The 20783-nt window shown below is 44.1% G+C and overlaps 1 protein-coding gene across 7 annotated transcripts in view; it reads left to right on the plus strand.

The window, feature by feature from the left end:
* The window catches only part of ENPP2 (ectonucleotide pyrophosphatase/phosphodiesterase 2), a 721223-nt gene that overhangs the window by 462613 nt on the left and 237827 nt on the right, over positions 1-20783 (plus strand). For all 7 annotated transcript variants that reach the window (XM_085605056.1, XM_085605055.1, XM_085605050.1 and 4 more), the window contains exon 9: positions 18111-18166. In XM_085605056.1, the coding sequence (XP_085461182.1) occupies positions 18111-18166 (56 nt within the window). The remainder of the gene's footprint in view (positions 1-18110; positions 18167-20783) is intronic.

The following is a 20783-nucleotide window of genomic DNA, read 5'->3' on the forward strand; positions in this document are numbered from 1 at the left end:
CGGTCTTTGTGAGTCTTTGACGACTGTCCGTCCGTGGCTGACGACCCGTCCCTCGGCGATCCTTGTTATTTCGCTTCTCTACCGTGCACCATCCCTCAAGCTAGTCCCACGCGTCCTCAGGGCTGGAGAAGAACCAGTTTTTCCTTCCGCTTCGACACGCAGCTTTGCGGGGAACAGCATCGCATACTTAATCTCTTGCCCATGCAGAGCTTGTTTTACCTCTAGAAGGCTGCGGCGTTGTTTCTGTACCCATAGTGTAAAGTCAGGAAAGAAAGTGATTGTGCTGTTATCAATTGTGACTGGCGGGCTAACTCGTGCCTAGTGTAATATGACATCTCAATCTCGAAAGTTAAACACCCGCGCCAGGAAGAGATGGGGCGGTGCTGCTGGTTTTGGTCTGCCACCTGGCACACTTTCAATCGAGAAGTAGTTGGATAGTCCCTTAGGTTGGAGGTGCTGAAGCACAAGATTCTCAACAAAGATATCGGCCGCCTGTCCCTCTGCCTGTTCAGACACAACCAAAATGCGCATGTTGTTGCGGCGCAAACGGCCCTCATAGTCATCTAGCTGATTTGCTAACAGTTCCTGGTTGACCTGCAGATCCGCAACTTTGCGCTTGAGAAGATCAGTCCGTCACTAGGTCCATGTTCGTAGATTCCACCTCAGAGAGACGCTCATTCGTCTTGCACATATCTGCCCTGATCAAGGAGACCTCAGCCGCGACGGTGTCAATGCGGCCCTCTAGGGATGTGCACAACGTGGTGATGGCTGCTAGTATATCTTGCAACGTAAGCTCTGGTGGGCTTCTTACTACTTTGGGAGAGGTCTATGCCTCCCCCTGCCCCTTTTGCTAGGTACATTTTTCCAGCTTTGTTTGGAGCGCGTTGCGGCCGCCACGGCCACTCGCCATGTTGTATTCGGCACTTTAATCGCAGCCGGGCCTAAAGGAGGGGTCTTGCTAGCTACTCACTGCCGCCTATGTACGGGACCAGCCCCGAACCTGCCTGTCGGGTTTCGCCAGCCAGATTGCGCCGGGGGCAACAGTTACTGAAGCGCGCCCTCGACAGAAGGAGTGTAGGGCTGGATTACGACCCCGGTGTCCCAGGTGTTCAGATCAGTTATGCCCTGTGTGCGTGCTGTGATGCTGGTAGCGATGGTGGCCCTTGGTAGTGGCACCCATGCTGCATCGCTGTGACTGCCTGCGGGGGGGGGGGGAGGAAGAGTCTTAAAAGTATGCCTCAGCTGCTGATCTCTTAGGCCATGAGGCGAGCTTGATTTGCAGTCCGTCTTCCATTAAAGATGGGGGACAATGATGGGCGCTGTGTACACCAGGTGTCTTAATTGCAGGGGTCACTGCTCCTCCGCTTCGTATTTTATACCTAGCGGATGGTGGGGGGGCAGCAGGTTGGAGTCGACTGCTCTGCGGGCGTCCAACCAAGCCAAGCAAGTTAAGGAGCGGCTGGGAGCTGGAATCAGTTTGGCCCCCACAGGTGCCACGTAGTGGTCGGGACCACCGCAGCCCCCAGCGCCGTCATTGCAGGGAAGTCTTGGCAGCAGACCGCACTCAACGGCGCAGCAGTCGTTTTGGGGGGCCAGCGCCAGCATGCAGTGTTGAAGGCAGCGTGTAGGCTCCTGCGCCCTCCCCACTAGGCAGCTTCAGGCCGTCGGCGTAATGTACAGGCCATTTGCAGATAGGCCCCGGGGCTTGCCACCCGCCCGACACCCAAATCGCCAGGGACTCCGCCGCCGATCCGGCAGGATCAGGACTAGCTCCGGATGCACATAAGCGGCCCCCCAGGAAGCAGCAAACAGGGGCCGCACCTCGGCCACAGATCAGCGAAGTCGGGCGGCGGGCACCCTCCAGGCCACACCTCGGTCCTCTGCACGCACAGTCCGGCTCAGGATCAGTAGTTGTGCCCAGCCGACTCTGTCCAAAATCGCCTGGGCGACTTAACTCCCCTGCGGGAACAATCGACAGCAGTTGCGGGTAGTTTGGTTCCGGGTAACACTGGAATTTACGGATTGTTTAGGAGTGGCGTGGGGGAGCTCCGCTAGTGTGCGACCATTTCCCTCGGCAGTTGGCCACACCCCCCACAAGTAACTATTCTTGAAGTTTTGAATTGTTAATCTAATGTATCATTTGATAGTGTAAAGTGCCATCATTACATTAGGCAGCTAAAACCCTCAATCCCTTCACAAAAGCGTCAGTTAATCCATTAGGCAGTTCTACTTTATTTATTCTTTTTGTGTAATAATTATCTAGTAGCTTTATTACTGTATTGACAAAATTATCTTCTTCATCTACTTCCAAGACCAAAGATGGTGGATGTTTAAGTACTCTCCTCCCTTCTGGTCCTAAACAGTGTTTTAAATAGAAAATGTCTGTTAATCAATTAAAATGTATCCTTCAATTGCTTGCAATAGGCTTAAAAGCCTTCCTTCTGCTGTGCCTATTCCATTGTTGGTTCTCCTGGGTTTTATGAGAACGATATTAGAGCTGTATTCCCTTTCATTTTAACTAAATATATTGACAATTAAGGCCTGTATCTATTACTGTAATACACTTACCACATAAGTGTTACAATGTTGAATTATTCCTGTTATACCAGGTGGTTATCAGCCTGCTCATCGTCAGTGTAGTATTCTTTTTACAAAGTGATATCAGACTGGGTGAGTGAGGTAAGCTTCGGAAGACCAAGTGCCATATATAGCACATAAACCACTTAATACCTTCAAATGTAATGAGTAGTAGGTTGAGTTGTGGCTGGACACAATATGTTTACAGTGTGAAGACTTGTTTGAATGCTGTTGTGAGTCTAAATATACGAAGAATGAGAATTGCCAAAACAGATTTTTTTTGTAATTGTTCTAAAACTGCTGAGCTCTGCTGATAGTTTTATGCTTGTCAGCATGATTACATATTTAGTGTATTGAACTCAAACTACTTTTCTGTCAGTCTATAAGGTGGGTGTACATTCTGGCATTGCTTACTCGATTGCTGTGTACTGGAGAGTTTACCTTTCCTGGTTCCCCAAAAATTGTAATTTAGTTTAAGAAAGCCTTATTTTACAGGGCAGAGATTGATGAATCCATCACAGAAGGCCGGTTACATACTTTAAGCCACCATGTGTCAATCCTGAATGTTATGCACGGGGAAACTGACTGGAGGTAGAACTATCTGATGAGAATCTAAAATGTAATGTAGAGTGATAGAGAAAGAGACTAATCAAAGTTTGGCATTTGGTTATCATCAACCTACCATTGTGAAAAATATAAAAGTTAAATACGGGAGGTCTGAGTTGCACTGTGACGATCATAATTAGTGAATCTGACTCGGAAGATTGTAGAAAAGGTTGAAGTCATCAAATACCAATGCTGCAAATAATTAGTTATGCTTAGTAGAGTTATCATAAGAAGTTATGGTCGTACTGTCCATGAAACTGTGGCTTAGAACTTACAAAACACATACATTAGCTGCACTAGGAAGATGAAAATTATGAGTAAATTCGTACAGCTGAATAAACCCTGCTATTATAGCCAAAGACAATACATTTAAAGTCCAATGTATTGAATGACCATTGTAATGGAGACTTGAAGGACTTAGACGTAAATATTTTAGTTCTGGGTATACTTGAGCAGTGTGGCTAGTGGATGGGCATTTAAGAGGGAAGCTTTGAGGGGCATGACCTCAAATGCAGAACTGAAGATTTTGTTGATATAGCAAGATTTCAAAAATCTCAGCAACATAGGAATATGGAGTGAGGTCAAGTGCATGTGCAACTAAAATGCTTTCCTAGTATATAGTGCAATGCAGCGAGGTATAGACCTGAAGCAGAGCATCTTTTGAAAATAGAATTCCAAAGTCCAGATAAGCAGCCAAATGGACCAGAGAACAGAAGATCACCTCGTGGTGTCCTGGTATTCCACAGTGTCCTGGGCTAGCCTATGAAAATCTTCCCCAGTGATAGGCATGGCTGTCAGGATAATCTGATGGGGTGTTTAGTAGGGGACTGAGCATAGGTTAGGAGATCATTCCATGCCTTGAGAAAAGAATAGGTGATCAGAAAGTGTTGAGATTAATTGCCTAATTCTTGGTAACACACAGGGTAGTATTAGTTTAGCTGGCAGTTTGAGTTTCAGTGCTTCTTACTGTACCTGGGTAGAACTTTGCAGACCAAAAGCAGTGAAGGAGGCTATGTTTGTCGAGAGGCTTTTTTGGGAAATAGAGAGGTTTTATGTTTCTTTTTGATGTTTTCTCAGATCTTCATGATTTTGGACTTGTAGATTGTAATGAGGTATTTACAGTGTTGGTATGACACTGGGCTTGTGTTCATTAGGTCTTTTGAACTCCCAGGTTCTCGGCAATATTTACCTATTTTTCAGTCCGATTTGATGCCTCCGAAATTCCACTGGGTTTGTGAGCTTTTTAAGCCAATTTGACAACACCATGATATGCTCTTAAATGAGACTTCAGTTTGTTTGAGGCTCTGAAGTGGGGTTCCACTAGATGCATTCTTATAGCCCACTTGTAAACCCACATTCCAGTTACAGTGTAAGTAGCTGAAGCACACGCTTCGTTCCCACACAGACTAGGTACACTCCATTGGTGCAAGATTCCTTGTACTCACAGGGCAAGTACATCGCATACAACTTCAGTGCAAGCTTCCCCCAACCCCATAACAGGCACAATACTGACAGAATCAGGCACATCTTCTCCCCCACAACCAGCAGCAATGCACACTTTCCTCACTCACATGCATAGAATAGTTATAAGAAGACATCAGCAGTGCAATGTTCCGTTAACATAAACAGAACAGGTACAGCACATGTGGACCATTGCAGACATTCAGACATACAGGAATGGTACAGTGAAACAAAACCTTACGTGTTTCTGTTACACACAGAGACAAACGTGCAAACTCACTAGGTACTGCACTGGATGATCCGTAGCAGTGCAAACCACTTATGCACATAGGACTACTACAATAAAGGTAGCTTTAGTTTATCTATTGATGTCTTGCTCTCTCTTCTTCTATACTCCCTAAAAAGAAGGCTAACCAGACAGGAAGCCCAGACTTCCTAAAAAGAGGGCCTGTACCATCCTTGACCACCACAAAGAAGAGCCCAAGCAATGCTGAAGAGGCTGAGCCCCGAGAATTTGCCTTCCCACAAGTGCCCCAGAGCAGTACCCAAGTAAGATGGCATCCCCGGTCTAGCGAGGGCTCTGGTTCAATCCTGCCTTGCCCGACCAGCCGCCCGCCACAGAAACTCACGCCACAGTCTTAAATAAGACAGGCGTGGTGACCCATTAGAGTTCATTGCCTTTGGGGCTGAGCGGATCCGCACACCCACCACTGCTCTGCCAACTGGTTGTAGGCAGGGTGACGAAGCAACACATGAGGCCCTGCAGCAGCGCTGTGGGGGTGTCTGAATTCTCTCCTTTGGGCATGAGACTCTACACCCCCCCCCCCCCCCCCAAGCCCCACGATGAGGAGGAAAGCGGGCTGAGACAAGATGCTGGGGACCCAACAGTGCATTGATGTGAGGGACTCGGAGTGGCCCTGACATCCCAACAGCGGACACAAACCCATGGCGAACTTGCCAGAGGCTGCTGCCCGCTAAGCCGCAGTGAGTGTTGGGGATTGGGATACCAGGGATGCCCCCCTCACGTCAGCCCGAAACTCTTTTCTATGGCATCCGTTACTGAGAGCAACATAGCTCTGCTGGGACATGTGGAGTATCAGGGGCAGCGCTGCTGGAGGAGAAGCCAGGGTCTGAGATAAGGGGGCTCCCTAGGCTTTCTTCAGACTACTAGCTGCTCAGGGCTCTCAACACACCAGCTGTTTCCACTGGTGGCCTGCGGATGACCACTCTACGTGCCGCCACATCACAATGGAAGGCTCCCAAGCACACCCTGAGACAGGTAAAAACCAAGTGCAAAAAGTGACTGTCCAACTCCGAGGCCATATAAGGCGCCCTAGGAGCACTCATCAGCAGTATAGAGGCACCAGCACCTGCAGCGCTGCCAGCACCCTGGGACAACACAGGCTTCACCCTGCCCTCACACCAACCAAGGGCCAAAACTCACCTCCTGAGATTGCCAACAGACCACACCACCTAGCACCTGAACACCAGAGCCACCTGACCCACACTGCGATAGCAGTCCTTGGCTGATGAGCGACAAATTGCGATAGTGGAGGGCCTCCCTACTGCTCACATAGTCTGGAGGTAGAGTTGCCTCCAATGAGCAGAAGAATAAAACAAGGTCATGGCCTTCTAATATATGTGACCCTGGAACTAATTATGCAGACTACAGGGCAACCAAGTCTGTCCAGAATAAATGTGTGTATGGTACTTCCTCGTATTAGAGGAAAACATGAAAGAAAAAGATGCTAAGTTAAAAAAGAAAGTTTAAATGGAGACTAAATATAATCTCTACAACATATGGCCACCTCAAAAGGAAAGCGACCACAACATGAGACATGCTAACTTGCTCCGATTACATCTCTACTAAAGAGCCCCCCTTCACAACAAGCTTCAACCATGTGCCTCTCCTGTCACACAGCTTTCCTAAAGGCCATCCTTGACTCCCTGTAACGTCTTCCTCAATACTCTGATTGCGGAGATCCAGTATGCGTTTTGATTTTACCTGGGTCTTTATTTTTATCCCAGCGCTTTTTAGAAAACTCCGTTGTCGGCTTGACAAAATATGCATTAGATTTGCCTTTAAGTTGTGGCTTATTAGGTTTGGTTCCCAAACTATCACAACCTATAGATGTATAGGTTTAGAAATTATCTTAGGTAGCTTGCGTTCCTGATCTAAAGCGGGAACTAAAGAGAGCTATTGGTATATCGCCAAAGTAGCTGCCTCCTCTCTGATATTACTTAAAATAACTGAGGACACAGTGACAAAGTTGCCAGTGGGTTTAATCTCCAAGTCTAGGGCAGAGGCCGCTCCATTTTCAGCCTGAATCTGTTTAAGGACTTCAGGTAATACTGCAATGGAAGGAGTACCTTGAGTAATTGTGTAGAGGGAAGCACATACAGTCCCTTACGTACTGTACTCCTCAACTGAGGGAAACTATGCCAAGTGGAATACACACAGTGAGAATGAATTAAAAAATGTATCTTGGGTTTCCATATTGGGAAACACTGCCTCAAGCGGATTTGTTTTTTGTAATATCTATCATCATGTTTGGATGGGATTTTACCGATAATGGTATTGCTAGTAATTGGACTAATTGCAGGCACATCAAACTGCACATGTCCAGCCCTTCCTGGGGCAGTAGTTAATGTACACATAATATACTGCATCAGACGTCGATCCAGCCTAACAAAATGGCTCACCGGCCAGGTTTCCCCTTCATTACTGAGAGGGCCCAATCTTACTTTTTGAAGTGTATATGGGAGGGTGCCTTGAAACCAATTATGATGTTCCTGGTAAGTTAAGGGTGTTTCTAAATATTCAAAAGGTCTATATGCAGCCGGAACTGCAGCCTTGGTGTATGTGTGAAAATTCTGTGAATTGGCATCAACTGCAGGAAAATCAACCCAGGAATAAAAAAACTTTACATTTATAAGCTTTGTGTGCCTCAACCAGGTAACATCGCCACTGCCATTGGCAAGCCCATATCTAGCCAAATTATTAGTTACTGCTTGTCTACAATTAACAGCAATAATCACTGCGTCCGCCATATTTACACTGTAGGGGTAAATCTTTTAAATGATCAAGCTTGATCAACCTACAGACATAGATAGGTGCTTCCTATAAATCTGACGAGGATAAATCCTTATCACCATGGATGTCTCCGTAGAAAGGTGATAAAGGAGCCTTGGGCACTCACAAGAAAGCTACTCAGGAGACCCATTAAATAGGTGCCAAACTTAGAATGTCGGTGGCGCCATGTTATACGGTTCCTACAAATCTAGTAGGACTGTGTATCAGGTCAACAAAACTTAACAATATAGAGACTGACTCTACACGTATCATTAGTAAATGTTGGTTTGGCAAGCTCACACTACCACATCTAATCTTCTAACCTTCCAGAGTTATAGATGTCAGTAACACTGAACATGATCACTCCAGTTGCCAAGGAATTAGTGGAACCAGATCTAACCCTTTAGTTTTTTGCCTTTGCATGCCCAAGGTGTCACAAAGAAAAGATACGAGAATTTCATTTTCAAAAATGTATTGAAAAGATCTACATCCTTGTACATAAAACATGAGTTGCAATTATTAAACAGATGATTCACATCACTGTTATGAGAATTTTTAGAATCGTGAAAAATACAAGCAATTCAACCATGTTAATTTTTCCTAATGTTACTCCTATCAGTGCGCAATATTTATGATTTATGTTGTTTTGGTCTATGTTATGTACAATATACTATATTTTTAGGTCTCGCCTAGCGTTGAAGCGCGCATGCGCTCCTCGCCTGCGAGAGCTATAGTGATCAAGACAGTTTCAAGAAGGGAACTTGAAGCCCCGCCCCTCATTTTCATTGAGTAGCATCAGCGTTTATGTTAAACGCTGGCTTCCCATTGAAAAGGAGGGTTTTTGGTTGCCGCTCTTTCGGCTTTTGGTCCGGCCCATTTGGACTGGCTCGTTTGCTTTGCGGCTTTTGCAAAGCAATTTCTTATCTTTAGGAGGCGTGTTAGATAAAAACGCCGTGAGAGACAGTCTGGATGGGCCATCTCAAAAGGAGACAGGGCGGCGCGTGCTTATTTTTGCATCGCGCTTTCACTTTAAAGTGAAAGTGCGATGCAAAAATAAACAGAGGCAGCCTGGCGAGCGCTTGTGTATCTTTGTTTCCTGCCTCCCTGAAGCTCCCTCCCTGTCAGTCTGAAGCAGTCCCCTGCATCTGTCTGTTGCTCCCATGTTCCCCTCCTTTCCCTTCTCCTTGCTGCTTGACCAACCATCCATTAGCTCCCCCTCATCTATTCTTCTCTGTTGCCCGGTATCAGTTGGGTGCCTCGCTGCCTGTTAACCCCGGTACCCGCTATTTCCCATCCGAGGCAACACTGCACCGCCTGAGCCCTGAGCCCGCCGAACAGATCTCTTGTGCTACCATGCATCTAGGTAAAATTCTTGCCCCCCCCCCGCACAATTATGTCTGGTTCATTTGCCCTGGTTCACCAATTGTATACTCTTCCTCGTCTAGTACAGCACCTATGCTCAGCAAGTCAGATCTTTTCTTCATCTTTACAGTATGTGTCCCGATTTTTCATTTTCCTTCCCTGTATGTCTGCAGCCCGTACATTAATTTCAGTTCTGGCTCCTCACCCTATCTGTTTTCCTTTGGAGTACGCGTGGCTTATATTTCCTCTTTACTCCCTCGGTCCTTCCTTGATGGAAATGTTGCTATTACTTTCTTTCATATAATTCAATGCCTATGATTAAGTTCCAATATGCACAACTATGTAGAATGAAATTTGAGAAAATAAGGAGCGCTCTTGATGCTATAGGCTGAAGGGTAATGGATAGGAACCCTTCCTTGATTGCATGTTACTGCATACTACAAAGTGGAACATGTACTGCGTAAAACCTTGACTGGTATTAAAAATACCACCCCCTTACCCTAGGAGTGTGGAGGGATCCCAGCCTTTGTTTTGAACCGCATTTCATCTTTCCTTCTCTGTGTGTACCAGCTGCCCGCTCTGCATTGTGCTTACAGGCATTCAGTAGCATTTGGTTGTAGAAGGGTGGTGCAAGGCGTGGCGATATTTCTGTTACGGTACTCCTGGCTTTCTCTGAACACAGCTCTCTTGCAGCAAGGGCGTCGCGTGGGGTTAGATTTAGCAATTTCCGGTGGTGTTCTCAGCAGCTAATGCTGTGCACAGTGGTGAGAATTAATTAATTGGCATCTGTGTCAGTTCGTGACCGCGCTGTTGTAAGCTTTCTGCGCACATTGTGTGAACTCCAGGTCAAGATTAAACCATGTAGGAATGTGGGTGTTCCTTTTCCCCCTTTTGTGCCACAATTCCCAAAGTTCCGGAAGCACTATTGCGTCATCTTTTGATCGTGAGGTGGCGCAGAGCAGCCTGAGAACACAGGAATGGCATGGCAAAATCTTCCATAAATGCCACATGATTTGTATTTACTGTAAAATGTGTGCTTTTTTTATTTAAATGTTATTTGCTGCTGACGCCACATGTTCTTTGTGTATCCCGAGTGCATTTTGTTTTTGCCTCACAGTAGGTATGTTGGCCACTTGGCAGGTAAGAAAACCCTCTGAAATAGGGTTTTTGTATATGTGCTTCGAAGGTGAACTCGGGGTAGTGAGTTGTGGGGGCGTACATAGCAGTGTATGGAACGCCTTTTCAACCCATTCATGCAAATGTTTGGTGGAAAGAGCACCACTAGAGCCTCTTTCTGCGAGATCTTGTTAAGTTTGGCTGGAGGGGCAGCGGGATACCTATTGTTACCAATACTTAAACATCTACACAGTGGGCTTTTCATAATCCCCCAGAGAAATATTGCTCTCACTTCATGCTGTTGGCTCTTGGTGTATCATTTTGCCTCATATGGAGTGCTTGCATTAAAGTGTAGACGCCCGGGGTGTAGTAACGAGAGCACATCGGACCACAGTTCTTAGACCTGTTCAAGTCATCGCTAATGTGCAGTTATCCAGGACGAGGAGGCCGCTTTAGACAAATGTATGGATTCTAAGTTGTAATGAATGCATGCGGTTTTCATTAGTGGACATGCTGGTATAACTTCCGGATTCTACTGTACACGTTTTTGTTATTCATGCAGAGCACTGTGCACGCTTTGACTGAATTATCTAATGTGTAGACAAACAACTGCCCCCAAAGGCTTCCGGGCGCTTGCCAAATCACTCGCAGCACTATAAGATGAACGTTCACACTGTCGTGAACCAGCCAGGTCAGTAGGTCATAAGTCATTAGCTTCCTAAAGTGATTCTCTGACTTAACGGGCGAGTGGCAAGAGGAAGATCACTCCATGCTTCAGCCGCTCAGTAGGAAAATTACCCTCTTCCCTTTTTAGGTCTCTCCTACGCAGCGCGCATGCGCTGCAAAGGCAAAAAGACCTTTTGAAATCGATTCGCTTTTCGCCCTAAAAACGTGCACACGTTGCTTTGCTTTCAATGGCAACGCGTGCACGTCGGCGATTCCCTTGCGGGAGCGAGCTTTGACACCATATTTTTGTAATTAAGTTGCAAACATATGGCGCCCCTGGCTCACTCCCGCAAGGGAAACGCTTTGGTTGGTCTCGGCCGCACTCCCCTCAACCCTCCCACTTTGAGCGTGAGGCACACGCGCGCTTGTTTCTTTGGGTACAGAATTTACATGTATCTCCGAACAAATTCCTTTCTTCTGTGTGTCTTTAACGAGTTGAAGGACCTTCTCTCTGCATAGTAAATAAGACCACGTGATTGTATGTTAATTTTCAAACAGTGACCAGTCTAGTTGACTCAGAGGGCGGGGTGGTGGGGAAAGTGAGGCAAAGGGGTTTGTACTGTTTTATGAGACTGGCCGATTGCTCACCGAACAAGCACAGACTGAGGCTCATAATGTACATAGATGCCGTTTTTCTAGACTTTCCCTACAGATAGCTTTGGATTTTGTGCTACCAGTAGGTCACAAATTCGAACAGCCACGTGACCAACTCAGTTTTTCATGTTTTTTACGTTAGCATATTAAATTAAGTACTAATGATCGTAATTATTATTATTTGCAATGCACGTCAATGGCAAAACTGTGGCGTTATGCATTACTTAAAAGTAATCCCTAATTATTAAGTAGCATCTTGGTGCATAGAAGCAAAACAAGGCCTCATTACTTACCGGTGGAAACCTTTCACCTTCCCCATGACACAGGTGTACTGCCAGCCTGCCCTGCCCTGGGGCACCGTTTGACCTGCCGCATGTTGAACACGAAAACAAGCGCTGCTGTGGTTCTTACTATGTGCTCGGCCCTGCGTGGGCGTCGATGGCAGTGCCATATGTGCAGTTTCTTTGAACCGCCCCCACCTCCGAGGAAATGGTGCCTCTAGAGGGGCCATGTGCTTTCATGGCAGTGCTGTTGCTCATGGGGGTCCAGCTTCAGGGCAATGCTGTGGCTCATGGGGGTCCAGTTTCAGGGCAGTGCTGTGGCTCATGGGGGTTCAGCTTCAGGGCAGTGCTGTGGTTCATGGGGGTCCAAGTTCTGTGTCTGTGCTGTGCCTCATAGGATCCAGTTTCTGTGGCACCTCAGAGGCTCAAGGGGAGCGAGTTTGATCTGCACCGAAAATGACACTTGTCTTGCAATGTCCCTAGTTAACACACTGTTGGCTTCTGCCTGCTGTTTTCACACCTACCTTACAGCGCTCTGAAACACTGCTGAGTGAAGTCGGCGCTATTTACACACATGAGATGGCCGTTCTGTTCTTCATGGTGCCATGCTGCGATGGCAGTGCTGAGCCTCGCGCCCGTGATTGATGGCAGAGTTTTGGTTCCTGTGGCCCATGTGGTGCTTGCACTATTGTGCATACGGGGCCTGTGCTTTGACGGTAGTGCCATGGCATCTGTGGCCCTTCATTCGATGGCAGCGGTCCCCGTGGCCCTTTTTTGCTGCAGGGCCCGTGCTTTTATTGGCAGCTCTGTGTTCCACTGACGATTGTGCCTCGTGGTCTCCTGAGTGGACAATAATTATAGGAGTAATCTGGCAAACGAAACAAAAGCATTAATGGCTTCTACAGAAGGTGGCTACACGCACAACAAGCATTGGCATAGCCAATAGGTCTCGCCTTTGGGACCTTATCAGTGTTTAGCCATGCAACAGGTGATGTTGTTGCACCAAGGATATTGTGCTGCAAAACTAAATACTTATAAGGTCCCAAAAGCGAGACCTATTTGCTATGCCAATGCTTGTTTCACCATGTGATCTTTGGGATTTTGCGTAATAGCGCTCTGGCCTTCTGTAGCTCAAACATGTTTCTTATTCAGCAGTGCACTTGGCAACAGCTTGAGGGGACAATTGTAGTTTCTCAATATTGAAGGTATACAAATAGAAACTTCAATAAACACATTTCATCCCTGATGACATTTCTAGTCCATAGATCAGTAGAATTCATTTAAATGCATCATCACTAAACAGCACCTACAATTCATATCACATATTAACCATAAGAGCAATATCATTAATTAACATTATAGTGCTCAGTCACAGCTAAACACATTTTGTAGTGAAACAGGAGAATAGAGTGATTTCGCTTTCTTAAATTAAATTAAATTAAAAAAGTGATTTGTGCTAAAACATCTAAACTCGGGCCAGCCTTATATAAATTGTAATGTTAAGACTATGTGTCCTAAAAACCCTAATAGGTAGTATTAATAGTTAATCAGTCCCTATTTAAAGTGCTATGGTACCATAAAGAAAATATAACCTTTAGTCTCAACAATGATTTCACTTCGAAATATCTATAAAAACACAACTTTAAGAATCCTGGACAGACTAGTTAACAAAGTGCATTGTACTCAGAACAGTCGTAAGCCCTCCATATTGCAATTGGTGGAATATATGCATTTTTTTGTTTGTATACTTATTCTGAACTGAATTGCGTGTGAGAGGAGGTAGTTTGCCATTATCATACACACAGACAGCAGCGATCTGGTGGGTACATCTAAGCCCACCCAAGACTCATCCATCCATCGCGGGGCAAACCTCGCTATACCTTAATGCGTGGGCTGGTGGTCTTTGGTCTCCAGTGATTTTACCTGTGAGATAACCAGCAGTGACCCAGACCGCTTTAAGTCTCTTTGGTTATGTGAGAGGTCAGCAGGATGAAAGCAGATGTAACCTTAGCCCTCCCTACAAACCAGCACCAGAGGGATTACTGGAACACTCACTCACACTGCACCGAAGGATGGAACACAAGCTCCCATCATAACCCATAAAGTAAAACCATCTACATCAGAATGATTTACAGTTACCAAAGGCCGAGCTCTACGAAATAAAAAATGTAACCTAAATGGAAAAAATAAATATTGCATCACATCAGACTAAAAATGTTCCATCCATCCTTCTGCACGCTGTGCATGATAGACACGCACATGTATTTTTATGTGTGTGCTAATATTGTGCCTTTTGCAGGGATGGTAGTCTAACAGGACAAAGGTTCAATCCTATGACGGATATCACCGTTTTTTGTCCTTCTGAGATTGATTACATGAACTCACTGAGTTGACTGACAGGGATGCTTATTAATGTAGTGGTACAAAGTCTACGGTAACAAGTGCTATATGCATCGCATATTATTACATGTTTGTTAAATGAAAATAAGTTCAGACCACTAGGGGATTCGAACGCTGCTTAAAAAGAATAGCTCTTAATTAGCGGAAAAAAAGTGTTTTTATAACACGAGAGCTCTATGGAACTACCAAAACTCTTCCTTAATTATGACTGGTGTGATGTTTTATGTTAGGGAATACAGGCGATTATTCAAGACGAGTTAATGACTAATGATTAATGACTAATGACTTTATAGCATTATTATGTGTTCATTTGTTCCAAACCATCCTAACTGATGCATGTGAATACCTTTGAGAAATCTTTTTTATTTATAAGTGTTCTAGCCTATCCCTAATGTATTATTAACTTGCACTGAAATGAGAGCTCCTGGAGTACTGTTGTTAGGGAGTGCTTAGTACAGGGATGTTCAGTCTCAATGAGTATTCCTCCATATTTTTTTTAGTGGAGTGCAGGTGCATGCACTATTGCATTTTTTTCCTGAATTAATACAGCTTCTTTTATAGTCCATTCATGTTTAATTGACTCGTTCCGTGGATACTGTATAAATGTATATTTGTTTCTGGAAATTTGCATTCATTGGCCTGAGTGTACATTTATTGGTCTGAATGTACATTCATTGGTCTAAATGTTCATTCATTGGTGTGGTTGCACATTTGAAGGTTAAAGTGTACTTCATTAGTTCACATTTACATTGGTTGGAAGGATTCTATATGTACCCGGCTGTAGATTCATTAGATTAATTTGCATCAAGAAGATTCAGTGGGTCTGTTATCTTTTGCACACCACAATACAGCGATTTATTTAATGAGATCCTTCCTGCCTAGATTGGAAAGCAAACACTTTCTACAAACAAGCATTGAAAATGCAATAGGTGTCGCCTTTGACTAAGTTAAAGCCATTTGCTTTGCTAATGGTATTGTATAGCAAATCAAATGGCTTTAACTTAATAAAATGCGAGACCTGTTTCATTTTTAATGTTTGCTATATAATCCTGTGTGGAGTCTGTTTTGTGGTGTATTCATTGTGTTGCTGTACAAATGCTTTACACATTGTCTATGATAATAAGCCTAGCAGCTCTGTGCCAAACTACCAGAGGGTGAGCAGAGGTTATCTTGGTGTGTAACTTACTTGCCCTGACTAGAGTGGTGGGTTCTGCCTGGCTTAGGTGCACACCCTAACCAACCAGAAACCCAATTTCTAACACTCGGCCTCCTTGCCTGGATCTCCTGACTCTAGGAACTACAGCAAGATCCAGATTACTTGACCGCAAGGATTGGCTGGGTGTGTAAGGCAACTCCAAGGATCTTAGATAGAAGGGGCAGGAGTTTGAAAGACATTTGTGCGCATAACACAGCACCTTGAATTGAACGGGACGCTCGAATGGGAGCCATTGCAGTTTAAGGAGCTGGCTGGCAGAGGAATGGAACTTTGGGGGGATGAAGAGGTCTTGCTGCTGCATTCTGCACTATCTTGAGCCGCCTAAGAAGATACTGTTTCCGTAGTCAAGCCTTGAAATGACCAAGGCCTGGATGACTGTTCGCTGGGCCGAGGGCAGGAGACATCCTAGTATGTTTTTTAAGCCATCTCAGGTTGCCGAAACAGGTAGCAGCCACTTTGGTGATTTGGTGACTCATGGTAAGAATTTCATCCAGCCAGACTCCTAGATTCTTGACTACTGGAACAGATTTAGGTATGGTACCCATTACCTCAGGCCACAGATGTGGGCCCCACAGGTAGGGGAGGTTGCCCAGCAGTAAGACCTCAGTCTTTTCTCGTTTAACTTTAAAGAATTAATGTTCATCCAGGAGCAGACTTGTATGAGGCAACTATTCAATGCCTCTGCGATATGATTTTCCTGTGATAACAAGAACACTATCTGAGCATTGTTGGCATAATAAAAGAGGTTGAGACCACCCCACACTTTTCTAAAATGTCTGCAAGTTAAAGAGAGTAGGGCTAAGCGTGGAGCCCTGAGGGACCCCAGACGGTAGAGGATGTGGCTTTGAGCAATGCTGATGGTTGTGAACTTGGAGGCCATGGTCTCGAAGGAAGGATCTCAGCCAGAGCTGTATCCTGCACCCCTTTGTTTATTAACCTTTGGAGTAGAGTGTTGTGGCTCAATGTGTTGAGTGCTGCACTGAGATCTAGCAGGATCAGTGCAGCGGTGCCACAGTTGTCTAGTTGTTGCCAAATTTCTTAGACATGGTGTTGACAAAAGCATCCCCAAGCTGTACTTGGGAAGCTTTTACTATTGTTGCCACTCAGTATTTTCGAAATTCACATTTGCCCCCGGATAACATGTATTTATTTGTTGCCTATATTATCACCCCTTTCTCCCTCTCCTTGGAGAAGAGGTATTCCTGCTGTAGATCTAAACTTTCAACAGCAGATAATGTATTATTGTAAGTAATGCTGTGCAGCTGGTGGCCAAAGTAGAACACACAAGCTACCCAGAAAATCTGACTGCCACTCAGCAGCACCAGGGAAAATCTTGCAATTTATTTCATGCTTCCATAGGATTCCGTGGAGCACAATAGTTAATTGTGTCAGTGCACCTGCTGCAAAAAAGCTAGCTATTCCCCCCGGTTTGCCGCTGTTTCATGTGATTTCATAGTTGTTTCTACGCTTCCATCTTGCATGCTCAGTTCAGTTTATTACAGGTACTGCTTCCTTGTGATATTCTAAACAAGACACTATCTATAAATGATAAAACAAAAGAGCATGTTTTTAATGTGCTTCGCTAATTTCAAGGGTCTATCAGGAATAAAAGGTCTGCTTAATTGCATTTGCTTGTTTGCTTTGTATTGCTTATGTTTTCTTTTCCATTTTCCTTGTTTTATGAGTGATAGTTTTCATTTTAAGTAATTGTCAACATGAGAATGATGAAAGGTTGACTCGACCCTGCTGGGAGTCCAATTTCTATTTTACGCTTTGTTTTTCTGCTTCTTTAACCTATCAAATATAAAACAGCTAACCACGAAACATAAATGTGAAACCACAGGAAACCTTTTTTGCTAAAAACTCATATTGTGTAATAAAAACATTGAATAAATGGAGCATGCTTAATGCTCCATAAGGAGTAAAAGCAAAAGGTGTTAAAAATGTTGGTTTTGAAAATGATATCTATGCTACTGAATGTTTGCACTGAGTTGGCTATTGGGCCTAAGAACTCCCTTGCAAACTGAATAAGTCAAAATGAAACCAGCATAGAAGAACCTCGCGCTCCATGGTATTTACAAAAGCTAAAAGCAAGTAACCCACTATAACAAAGACCCACTGTACGCTACTCCCTCCACTTTACTCCACTCCACCTTACTCCATTCCAATCTACGCCCGCCACTCTATGCCCTTCCACTCTACGCCACTCCCCTTTACACCACTGTATGACACTCTATGCCTCTACACTACCCTCTCAACCACTCTATGCCACGACACTCCACTAAATGACACTTTATGACATTCCACTCTACGACATTTCACACTACTTCACGCGACTCTCCTCTATGCCACTAACTTTTAGCCATGCTGAAAAGCAGCTACGCTGGTGTACAAGATGGCTGAAACACACTGAAAAAGCCAATAGCTCTTGTATAGGCGAGACCTATTAGCTTTGCCAGTGCTTTTTTATGATGGCATGGAATGGAAATTAGGCTATTACTAAGTGTCTGTTGATAATATGAACCTTCGAAAAGACAGAATAGGTTGCGCTTGTTTAGGAAGTGGGTTGGCTGCAATAAAAAAAGGGAAGGTGGAACTTATGACGTGTATTGAATGCTCTTGGCATAGCAATGTTTTACTTTTGCCTTCCTTGAAGCACTCTCTTCAATCTACCAACATTTTGTTTTTTCCTGTTTAGATTTGGGTTACAGCTACCAAGCAAGGGGTGAAGGCGGGAACATTCTTCTGGCCAGTGTAAGTCAGTATTTTGTGCTGAAATTTACTGTAGGTTGGATGTTCTCTTTATGAGCGTGATAGTAGCAGACTCTTGCCCGAGACATAATTTTGAACTGTCTTACCTGGTAATATGAGAGTTTGATCAATTCTGTACCAATCATAACCTTAGTAGTTAGTTGTCGGATAATACAGTGTGTCTGTTTTCATTTCCGCCCTGTGAAGTTGGTCAGCTAGATCCAAGCACCAAAATGTACAAAAAGGAGCTATGATTCAGAGTACACTCGCTACTGAAAAGAGCAAGAACTAGAGGGATGGTCTGTAGAATTGTGGACATAAATTCAAGCTTCCCCAAAGCATAGATTTCGAACCTATGACCATCACACTTATACAATCTAAGTTGAACATTTTACCCTTTTGTTAGCTTGTCTGCTTATGTATTTGTGGAATGTAGTGATTTTATCTAAAAGTTCATATGAAAACGTGTCTCACTGACTCCCGACTACTCACCATACCATCCCATCCATCACCCAACCTCATGCAGTGTAACAATGGCCTTCATAGTTGGTGTGTTCAGTAGTTGTGCTGTACATGTTAGTTCATTTGAAAATATGCACGGCCAACCTTTGTTGCTTTAACTGTGGTACTTCAAGGCTTTTTAGTACATGTGGGTGAAGCAAAAGAACAGGAAGTCATCCAATGCTCCTGATGGCCGGGTGATTGAGTTTTAGGATTTCATTCCAGCTACAAGTCTGGACTGCAGACAACTTACAGTTTTGTGTAGGAGTATTTTAGAAGGCCTGCATACATGTATTTTGTGTAATAGTCAAGACATTATTGTTGGTTGTACCGATTTGTTTTCTGGGGAACAATGGTTGATGGAAAAAGTTGTACGAAAATTAATCCTGTGCCCAAAGCATAATTCAGCAGACCTAATGTATTCATCTTTCGAGGAGTCCATACCACCAAAAGAGTAGCTGTTGTCTCTTCCGTATAACTTGTACATCTCTGGAACGTCTCTCATTTGATGCTGTTTTTCTATTGTGACATGGAAAGATGTAAACCAGTGGCTTCGCACTGTTTCAGGGCTGATTCCTGCCTTAATTCGTAGTCGACAAGTCATTCATCCTGTTATTTAATTTGATCTGGTCAGACGTGTTTTGATGTTCCTTGATTCTCAAATCAAAGATCACAAAAGTGCTCCTTCTGCTTCACTTTGAACATGAATTGTATTCCTTTCTTTAAAAACTTCGGGTATTTTTCATGACTCCATGCAATTGAGGTTTCCCACATTTGGTATAAAGGGGCACATGCCTTTTCCTCCCTTCTCTGGGATGCCCCCTGCCTATCAGTGGTCCCATATTCTACTTTTGTTGCCGCTGTACTCTTATTTCATCTTTGTATATTTGTGATAGCCACTGTACGCCAAGATAGTGATGTAGCAAGTACTAGCCCTGCCCAGTATCACCCTGAGATTCTTGTTCTGTTGTACATTTCTTTGACGCTCAAGTGTTACCTGTTTGCAATACATTGTTTAACCACGTAATTTAAATTCATTGGTTAAAAATGTGTGTTCCGGAATCCTTTTAAAGTGCTCCAATGTTGGCTACATTTTGCCATGTAAAGATTGAAGATAAATAAATTGCCAGTCTCTCAGCTTGAAGTTAGCATTCTTGTTTACAACACAGTTATAACATCCATTCAATTTCTCAATCTTCAATAGCAACACGATTCTTTCCCTTCATCTAGCTTAGTGCTGGATATTTATGGTTCAGTGAAACATTGGATTTGGTAGGTTTAAATCACCCTGACTGACAGGCAGATTCCTTTCACTCGTGAACAGTGGTTGCTTCTGCCTTTTCCCCTTGTTTAACACCGAAGTTACATTGCAATATGGGAGCTTTTGCTGATCTCTGTAGTTAATAAATGGATAGTTAAGATCACTTGGACAATATAGTGTTCGTGCATCTGTTGCCAGAAACACCTATTTACCTTGCCTCCACCCCACTTATCTTTTTTTTTTGTTTTTTGTTTTCACAATTTGATGCTCGGGCTTGTGACAAAGATCATTTATTTCACTGTATATTACATTTGTAATCAGAAAAATACTTTTACTTAAACATGGAATTGCCTGTGTACTAAAGATCACAATAAAATTGTCTGTAAAGAACTATAATCAAACTGGTTGATTTATGTGCATAGGATGAAGACAGTTGAAATTTGGGAGTACTTTTTGTTCTCTATGGACGTGAGCAACAGCATTTAATTTTTAGAAAGCTTCAAGTTTGAGAATGTTCATGACAGCCCATGCTTTATTCATTTTTTTGGAATGTAGCAGGCCAATTTGTGAATTTTACCACTTACTATCAACAATAATTTAGACGTTTGCATTTACAAACGTGACCTGCCCCATCCTCCTATTTCATGAAGCCATTTCTGCAAAGCCACAAGGATCTTATGTCTTATTCAGATCCAGTAATCCCAGGGATTAACTTAAACTAAGCAGGGCCCTATCCCTTTTTTAATAGTGTCTAGTCCCAGTGGTGATGTGGTTGTTACGGACACTTTGAAAAGGGCTTGTTTTCAGTTTTCCTGAAGGCAGACCGCTTTAGTTGAGACCTTAGATGAAGGAGCTGTC

The sequence above is a fragment of the Triturus cristatus genome, chromosome 5_1, assembly GCF_964204655.1.
Source record: "Triturus cristatus chromosome 5_1, aTriCri1.1, whole genome shotgun sequence".
NCBI classification, from domain to species: Eukaryota; Metazoa; Chordata; class Amphibia; order Caudata; family Salamandridae; genus Triturus; species Triturus cristatus.